Consider the following 10,127-nt stretch of genomic DNA (forward strand, 5'->3'; position numbering starts at 1 on the left):
GTTAAAGAAAGAGATAAACTATTTTTAAACTTGTTCTGGAATAAACAGTGTTTTCGAAAGCGCTTTATTTGTTATATGAATATTGTAATATTACCAAAGGATGTAAACACAAAATAATCTTAATATATACATACTATTTTAATTTTATGAATTTAATGAAATTTTAAAAATATGTGTTTATAATGGTTGAAGATGACTTAGTTAAGTATTTCCTAATTGTTAATTAATATTATTTATATAGTTAGAAATTAATTATAATTATTTTATATTATTGTTGTTAATACGAATCAAACGAAATCTTAATTCATCATTATCCATTGGCTTCATTTTACTATTTCATAATAAAATTCCTCGTATTTCAAGAATGAAGCATTTCTAATCTAAAGTCTTCTATTCACGGTGTTAGAAACAGGTACGAGATCTCAGATGAAGAAAGAATTGACTAATCGCATTTGAACAATTCGGCTAATGCAATTGGGCAATTCTCTTTCCGTCCGAGATCTCGAAACGATTTCTAGCGAAACGATTTCGTGAACACAAGGCTGTTAATTTATGTTAATGATTTTTGTGAATTTTTTCTAATGTTTGTTTATTCCAAAACAAGTTCAAAAAAAGTTTATTTTTCTTTAATTGTGTAAAAAATATATTTGTCTCACACCTTTTTCAGTTTTTTTCGGTGGGCCCCAGGTTATGAATACAAGTTTCCGAGACTGAAAAATAAAATATACAATAATTATTGTAGTTACGGTTGTTAAAAGAATAACGAATTATTTATCTGTTATTTTTCTGTAACGTTTATGCTTTGCTAATGTAAATATAAAAATTTTACATATTTTTAACATTGCTAAATTATTTTACTTATTATACTAAATATTCAATTATATGCTACATTATTTTGATGAATCACAGTAATTTTAAGAACTTAACACAAAAATATATTTAATGTATTAAGTAAATTAATAATTTATAATAAATTAATATTTATATTTAAAATATATGATAAAATCTTATTATCAAAATTATGAGAGCTACAATTTTTAGCTAAAAAATTCTCTAGCCATATTCATTCTACGTGATAAGGTCATCGTAAATCAATGATTCAATAGTTACTTGTTTTAAAGTCTCAACTCTAATATTTATATAATAGCTATTTTCAAAGATGATTTATCACTTCATTTCGCTGAACGCCATACGTTGACGAATAAATTTGAAATATTATAAAGTAACTACAAAAATAATTACTAAAATAATTAATAATTAAAAAATGTAACTAAATTAAATTACATTATAAATAAAAAGAAAAGAATAAAATTAAATTATTAAGAAAATATAACTCTGACTGGAACTCCGTTATAAGTAACGAGTTATTTTCGATTTCTGGTTGTTTGTCGATTAAGCACATTTGCAATACATCCGCATAACAATGAATCAACGCATGCCGACTAAACGGACCAAGTTTGCTTAATCGAAGCATTAATTTAATCGGTATAATAATCGATTCATTATTAGAACTGGCTGGCCTTCCCGTATAAAACTTGATTGGCGTGTCTGTGAAGTGTCTGAAAATTTCACGCGACCCTGAGGATCCACATAGTACTCGATTATCGTTATATGCAACGTTCCGCTCGTATATATTTGTCTGAGCGCAGCAGTTCGTCGTTCACAGTTTCGACTTATCCGCCGTATGTAACAGTTAACGTTTATAAACTTTAGTAAAACTGACATACACATGACAGTGAACAGATAGAGTATATCGAGTAACTTGTTGCTGAAGATGTGTGTCTTTTCAGTTTTTGACTGCTAGTTTAAAGTGCTTTATATAATCATATTGGTGAGTACGTTAGTGTAAAGTGTAAATTATGCGTGAAAAGTAACGGGCAACAAAAGTAGCAGAGATGTAAAAACAAAAAACATACCTTCCCTGTTAAAAAAAAATTTGTGACATAAACAGTTTGAATTATCGACAACGTTTATAATGTCGTTAATAGTTTAAACATAATGAATCGGAAATGTGACATTAAGAGAAGACGTTGAGAGAATTTAATGTTTGGAAAGGGTGTCAAAGACGAAATTTATTATACAAAAAAAATTTTATTTGCGACAAGAAAAAGTAAACAGCAAGACAAAGGATTTATTGCCTTTAGATGAAATGTCAATATTTATTTATTAAAAGAAACTTCTATTACGTATTTTATGAATGTGATAAAATCTTATTTGAATGGGATAAAACGTATTTTATGAACGTGATAAAAAAAAAGAAAAAGAAAAGTACTATGCGCTCTTACGTCCACGAGCGGCTGCGCATATTATTTGTATATGCATACGTACAAACATACATTTTATTATGTTTGAAGAAGTATGTCGCAATAATATAGAAAATGATTTTGTGAATTATTATTTTATTTAGTAATTAATCTTTTTACAACTTTGTTTTAATATTTTTAAGCAAAGTTACTAAAGAGATCAAACTCTATAAAAAATGGTATTTAAGCAAAAATTAGTGACACGTCCTGAAAAAAAGCTATTCAAACATAATTACATATAATATATAATGAGATATATATAATATATACATAGCATATATATTATTGTATATAATAGATAATATATATTTTTTATTTTATATACATTTTATTATATATTATAAATATATTTATATATAGATATGTTTGATATATATTTAGGTATGAAAAATTTTTCTCGTAACTAATTTTATAAGAAGTACCTATCATATTTTTTTCTTAAATTATAAAATTTCTATTTAAAACTCTTAAAAAATAAGCCAATAAAAACTTGTTTTCTTTAGGTACAATACACTGAAAAAAATTAGTATGAAATTGACAATTCATTATTTTAAATCTTCTTGAAGAATTTATTATCTTAAACAAACATCATTTGATTACATAATTTTTTTCTTCATGTAAGCAAACTATGTCTGTTTAAGATTATAAATTCTTTCAAGAAGATTTTATATTCTCACTTATATATGAAATAATAAATTGTTGATTTAACACTAATTTTATTTATGTGTACATATATAAAAACATATAGCGATGATAACTTGAAAAATAATTGCACTCCTAGTGTGTGCACATATATTTTTATTAACCTTCTTAATTCTTTATCCGTCACAATTTTAAAAGTCTTATAGAATTGATCTTATAAATTTCATAAAATAAAAATTATGAAATAATTCAGGATGCTTACAAAAATTAAGATTTATTAAAGCAATTTATGTAGAAAGAATTAATTTCGAAAAATAATTAAACTTGTTACAAAATCTTGTTTTGTATTAATCATAGATTAATGACAAATTTTAGTCGATAATGAACACTACGTTTACTTTTTATTATTTGATTAACTCGAAGAATTCTTGCTTCACATTTACAAATTTTCATGTTAATTTAAATTTTATTTGCACAAACACATAAATTTTAAAAATGACGTGCTTCATAAACCGTACGTATAATTACGTATCAAACTACGATTGATTACTATATAGCTATTGATTGCTGTAACATTAGCAATTTTCGGATAGAATCTGGATGGCCTCTTGTCACCTTTCAGCCCTCTCTACCCAATATTTCAAGAAACTTGCCAACACGTAAATTCCTGTTCTGCATATTAAAACTTCTTAACTGCACACGTAAATTCAAACAACGATTACGAAATATTGATTAGGAGTCTAGTTGACCATAAAAATTACATTTTTCTTAAATTTTAATTTAAAATAGGTCACCGTCTTAATTACAACACGTTTCATAATCGATTAAAACGCAGGTGATCGTTATAAAGTCAAAAAAAAGTTTATCTTTTTAAATTCTTGATAAATTAGCATAAGCTGTCCAAAATCAATTTATGAAGAATTTACCTTTTTAAATTCTTTATAAATTAGCGACTTTAAGAAAAAAATTAACCCAACGTGGCAAATTCATTAAATAATGAATAAACTAATATTTTCATTACATTTGTAGGTTCTTGAAATGTAAACAAAAACGAGTGCCATAAAACTCATATCGAATAATATTGTCAGCACTTGAGTTATTATTTACAATCGCGAGAGAACAGAACATTATAATGGGCGGAAAACTCGTTTTCCTCATACTTGTGCTTTCTGTAGTATCGCTGGAAGCAAAACTACACTTCCAGAGAGACTTCCCATTCTCTCAGAGAACAATACTCAACTATTTGTTTCCTAAGTCTCCCCATATAACAAGAGTGAGGAAACCAGAAGAAGTCAGAACAGGGAAGAATGCAACTGTATTAGATTTTGTAAGTGTAAAATTGTCTTTTAATATTTTGTTTCATTAGAAACAAATAATATCTTGATTAGAAGATTAATTATTTAGACGAAAGAATCGCGTTAATATAAAAAACATCTTGCTGTATTAATGATTGTATAATAATCAGTGGCAGTGGCAATCAAAGTGTTTGTGTTTAAATAACAAAAATAGTGAGTGTTGAATATTTTCTATGAAATAAGAAACGTTTCAACTCTATTCTGAAATATTTTAGAGAATATTTTAAAAAAGGTTTCAAGTTTCTTGTTAGAGGATATAGTCCTCGCCAAACTAACGTGCATCGTAAAATTAATGAATTTAGTTTAATTAATTAATTTAAAAATTAATTAAATAACTGATTAAAAATTTAATTAATTAAAAAATTGTTTTCTTAGATAATAATCTTTGTCTTGATAATGCAGATTAACTGCGTTTTTGCATAGGACATTGTTTCTTCTGCATAAATTACTTTTTTTTTTGTTATTTTACAAGAAATATTACAACAAGATCGTTGAAAGACCTTGAACCCTTTTTTATTTAACATTATACGCAGATCGGTTTGGTAGAGAGACATGGTTATTCCGCCGAGGAGCATTATGTTACAAGCGAAGATGGTTATGACTTGGTGGTACACAGAATATCGAGAAGTCCTTTCTTTAAAGACAGTCCACAAAAGAAACAGGTTGTATTCCTTCAGCATGGCATTTGGTGCACCTCTGATTGCTGGGTGTTGCTCGGTCCTGACAAAGACCTTGGTAAGTGACCTTGGTCAATACATCGGCAACTTCATTATTTAATTAGATTCAGAATCATTTCGTCATCTGGGCAATGATATAACTTCAAGTGAAACTCCTCACTTTTCACTTTCTGCTCGTCCTGCGCACGAAACTTCTCGCGAAACATCAGGTGATTCTGTTCCTGCACGGAAAAAATGTTCTCTTAGAGTCTATCTTCTAAATCGTGGTAATTGTATGAAGTAATACGAGCACTTTGCAGAACTCTAGGCGATATTTCTTTGATTTATTAGTCCATCACAATAAAGTATAAAATAGTTCGGTTAAATTTAGAATCATTTTACTAAATTTTATTAAAATTATAATAACATTTTTTATAATATCGTATTATCTCACGACCATGATTTTTAGGGTAAATTTAAAAAAAAAAAGTTCTCAATATGTCGTTTCGGGGAAATTGTTAAATATACGTACATTGCTTAGATTAATATAGAAATTAAGAGCAGTACTATAAATAGTACTATAAATAGTAAACCATGGACTTTTAATATTTGAAATCACAATTCTCGATATAATATTGGATACTTTCATACGCGCACGTACATACCTATCGAGTTAAAAATAAAATTGAAGATTCGATATGTTTACCTTGATGTCGTTTAATTTCAAGAACATATAAAGAGAACAAGCTTACAATCAGTGAAAGTTTTGACGAACATCTATTGCAAGAAATACAGTTCAAGAGCAACCGGTTTAAACAAACGAAATAAAAGTAGTGAGAATAAAATGCAATAAAATAATAGCAAGTGCAACTAAATCCATTAGAAGTCGTTATACGTGTTAAACACATTTTATATTACTGCAAATAAAAAATTTTTTGACAATAGTAATAATTTTTTTGTTAAAACAAAATCTTTTATTTTCTATTTTTAAACAAACTTAGATTTAAAAAAATTAATAGTATGAATACTCACTAAAATAATTAAAAAATTTTCTAATAGTCCCGATAAAGAGAAAGCAGCTACATTTTTATCGGAAATTTTGATTAATAAGACTTAATTCGATAATATCATTAGAGATATTTTACATATGCATCATTATCTTGTACTGTAGCGTTTTTGTTGGCTGATCAAGGATACGATGTGTGGCTTGGAAATTGGAGAGGAAATTCTTATTGCAGGAGACATAGAAAAATATCTCCACAAGATAAAGAATTTTGGCAATTTAGGTAAAATTTTATTTTTCAGATTCTCTCTCTCTCTCTCTCTCTCTCTCTACTTTAAATAAATATTATATTTTTTGTTAATATAAATATTTTTCCGTTATTTTTTTTGTGTTCATTTTGTTTCAGCGTTTCCTAAAATTTCTAATTAAAATCAATTTTTAGTAATAAAAAGTATGACAATTCGTCTTATGCAATATCGGGCATAAATACAGCTTGATGTAGTCTTGTTAAGAAGAAACCATACTAATTGCGCTAAACATTTTAAATAAAAAGTATACTCGATCGTTTTATAGTACTGAAAGTTATAATGAAACTTATAATACTTTCACTGTCTAGCCAAGACGAGATAGCAACGAATGATCTACCAGTTATGATCGATTATGTACTTCATACGACAAAACAAAAAACTCTGCGTTACATCGGTCACTCCATGGGAACTACCGTATTATTGATTTTACTGTCCACGAAGCCTGAGTACAATGCAAAAATAAAAATAGGTGTCCTTCTTTCTCCAGTCGGTATTCTCAAAGACGTATCTGCTATAATAGAACCTATTCGTCCCAAAATTCCACAAATTAAGGTAAACAGATGTGAAAATTATTTAATATATGAGCACTTTTTTTCTTAAACTTTTCTTTTTATGAATAAAACAATGAGAGAATTAACCCTTTAATTATTATTTTAATTGTTCCTCTTACTTTTTTTTGTATATACGAACAGAAATTATACAAAGAAAAGGAAATTATTAAATTCTAGCTGAGGTGTTGTTTTTTCGCAATAAAATTATTTACGGTTTTCTGGGAGGGAGGAGGGGGGTTTATAAGTATTTTTGAAGCAATAATATTATGTATTCCGGCTTTATAACTATGTTCCAAATTTCTATGAATATGCGGCATGCAGTTCAAATAAACTGGAGATTGTAAAAATTAAAAATTATTATTCAGCATCGCGACTGACACATATAGGCCTGCTAACCTTGTGTTTGACATTTTCGTCAATCCGGATTTAACTTGTTATTATTTATATAATTATATATTTACATGAGCGTCTAATGAGCGTCAACTTTTAACAGAGATTTTGATTTTATTAATCTTGTATTATTAAAAGAAGTTTTTAGATTGAAATGTTCAAAGAAGCGATCACCACTATATTAATCATCTTTTCTATATCCTTGTTGTATAGTTTGTATATTTTATAATATCTGCTCTATATTATTAATTATACGTTGTAGAAGCTGTTATATTATTTATAGATAAGTTAATTTTGATATATTATATTTTATAATTTTAATCACAATTCTTTTGTGTTTACATGTTTTACACTTATATTATAATTGTTAATTAGAAATTACATATATATTTTTTTATTAGGAATTTTTTGATTCCAATGAAATATATGAAGTAGTTCCCTTAACATCGACGAGCGTTAAGATCGCAAGAACACTATGTGCAGAGAGGGCAATTACTCAGCCTGTTTGCACGACAATTATGTTTCTAATAACCGGATTCGATGCACCACAAGTGAACACTGTATGTTGTATATCTTCATTTCAGCACGAATTTTTGATTAATTATATTATAACAGTACCACTATCTTTATTTTTTGTAAGAATTGAAAATTACAAAATAATGTTTTTATATTTTCGTATACAATACATAAATCAAAATTATTTTTAACGAAGTCATTCCTTGCAGACGGCATTACCGGAAATACTATCGTATTTTCCGGCCGGTGGTTCCACGAAAAATTTATATCATTATTATCAAAATATCATGGCACGTAAGTATTTTTTTCTCATTAGATATATAATAACATAAATTATTGTGTTAATTACTTTAATTACTAAAGAAAGACCTTTTTCAAATATCTTTTACTTTTAATTCCACGTTTATGTAGATAATTAATGTTAATTGTTGCAGAAAAATTTCAAGCCTATGATTATGGACCTTTAGGCAATTACAAGCATTATGGGCAAAAAACACCCTTAATATACGATCTTAAAAAAATCGTTGCGCCTTTAGCTTTATTTTACGGCGCTAACGATCAGATTAATTTAAGATCAGTAAGTTCACTTTTGATTCTTACATATAAAAATATTCTTTGATTAAAAAATGTATATTGAAAAGAAAAGAAATGGAATTTTATAAATTATATACTTATATATACGTATATATCTCGTTTTATTTAAATAATTTGAAAATAATATTGCAAAACAATTTAAGATATAAAAATAATATTTTTATATTTTTATTCCTTTTTATTTTGTTGTTTTCACATTAACTTAGATATAATTTGGAAAAGGAAAGATAGAGATAATATACATTTTAATCTAATTAAAAAAAAAATAAAACATTTCTTCATCATTAGATAATTATCAAGTTAATTTTATATACATACTTAACACTGACTATGCTTGTATTAAAAAATCACTTATAACGAAGTTAGCGCACTATTATGTCATTCTATCATTATCGTATATTAGAAGTACTTAAAACAAATTTAGAATGACAAAAATGCGCTAATCATTATAAGTGCGTACTAAATACGGGTCACGGTATATTTATCTGCATTTTATGCAAACTAAAATTTACTTAGATAAAAAAATCAAAAAAAAAAATATATATATATATATTTTTTTTTTTAAATAATTTAACATTGAACTTTTAAATAAAACTATAACTTTTTTTTCACAATATCATTTTTCTCACTTTTCTTTCTTTTTTTATGCCTTTTTTCTATCTCTCCCATTCATTTCTTTAACCTATATATATAAAAATAGCTTTTAAGAAATAATTGCTTATGTTTCTCATGTCATTGTTCTAATTTTGTCATTTTTTGTATTTCTTTTTTCCAGAATGTTCTCGAGACATCTAAATTTCTGCCGAACGTTGTCCTACTGGAAGAAAATCCATATAAAATGTTTAATCATATAGATTTTACATGGGCCAAAGATGGAAAATTTTTATTGTTCGACCGTCTTATAGGGCTACTTCAGGCGTTTGATGTACATACAGAGAAACGAAATAATTATTCTAATATTAATATTATCTTCTAGAAAAAATTTATGTTTAGGTTACGTAAAAGATACTTTTATCTTGAGAAAAAAAAATTGATATGAAATTACTAGCCAAAAATGCTTATCCTTTTTTTGACAAACGAAATATGAAAATGTGACAACGCTATTACTGCCGAAAAAGTTTTTATTAGCTCGTCACAAGTCAAGTAAGAAATAGAACTGAAAGATAGTATATATCAAATATGTACTGTATTATATTTCTTACTTTTTATTCGAAAACTTTAATATAATATATCCATTGAAATGTTACTATTATTATTAAATTTATTTTATTATTTCATTATGTAAATTTTACATTTTTATATAGTTTATATTTCTGTATAAATTTTTCTTTATTTAAATTGTAAATATGTCTTCACAAATGTAATATTATAAATACTTGTAAATACTTTCGTATATTAATATACATATAATGAATATTTGTAATCTCATTATTACTCATTTTGTTATTAAACTTTGTACATCTATTTTATTACAATATTTTTCTATGTTAATTGCTATTTGAGATACTGCTGATTAATTATTACTATTTACATTGATTGAAAATTTTAAAGTAGTAATTGAATTCGTTTTATTATTAGCAAATAGTTGAAATTAAAAATTTATTTTGTCTTAATTTACAGCCTCCGCGTGTATGATTTTAATAATGACCTGTGTAGAAACTTACAGAAATGAGCCAGTTACAACTTCGTTTTTTCTCATTTGTTTTAATAATCACTCATTATACATATCTACTTATACATATACAATTTGTATATATAATATACAAACAATAAATATTATTGCTTTCCTTTGTAACATTTATTTTTACT

General features: G+C 26.1%; 1 protein-coding gene across 1 annotated transcript; it reads left to right on the forward strand.

Annotated features, from left to right (window-relative positions):
- Positions 1-1,315: 1,315 nt before the first annotated feature.
- On the forward strand, positions 1,316-10,113 carry LOC105193074 (lipase 3). Its single transcript, XM_026137599.2, has 9 exons — positions 1,316-1,831; positions 3,975-4,272; positions 4,834-5,035; positions 6,128-6,242; positions 6,576-6,819; positions 7,610-7,768; positions 7,934-8,018; positions 8,159-8,301; positions 9,094-10,113. The coding sequence occupies exons 2-9, from the start codon at positions 4,078-4,080 to the stop codon at positions 9,292-9,294; spliced, it is 1,344 nt and encodes a 447-aa protein (XP_025993384.1). The 5' UTR covers positions 1,316-1,831; positions 3,975-4,077; the 3' UTR covers positions 9,295-10,113.
- Positions 10,114-10,127: the final 14 nt, after the last annotated feature.

This window comes from Solenopsis invicta, chromosome 13, assembly GCF_016802725.1.
Source record: "Solenopsis invicta isolate M01_SB chromosome 13, UNIL_Sinv_3.0, whole genome shotgun sequence".
Lineage (NCBI taxonomy): Eukaryota > Metazoa > Arthropoda > Insecta > Hymenoptera > Formicidae > Solenopsis > Solenopsis invicta.

Coding starts and splice junctions, on each gene's coding strand:
- LOC105193074 (XM_026137599.2), top strand. CDS start 4,078: ATGGGCGGAAAACTCGTTTTCCTCATACTTGTGCTTTCTGTAGTATCG. Junction 7,769..7,933: donor ATGCACCACAAGTGAACACT/GTATGTTGTATA, acceptor CATTCCTTGCAG/ACGGCATTACCGGAAATACT. Junction 8,019..8,158: donor TTATCAAAATATCATGGCAC/GTAAGTATTTTT, acceptor TAATTGTTGCAG/AAAAATTTCAAGCCTATGAT.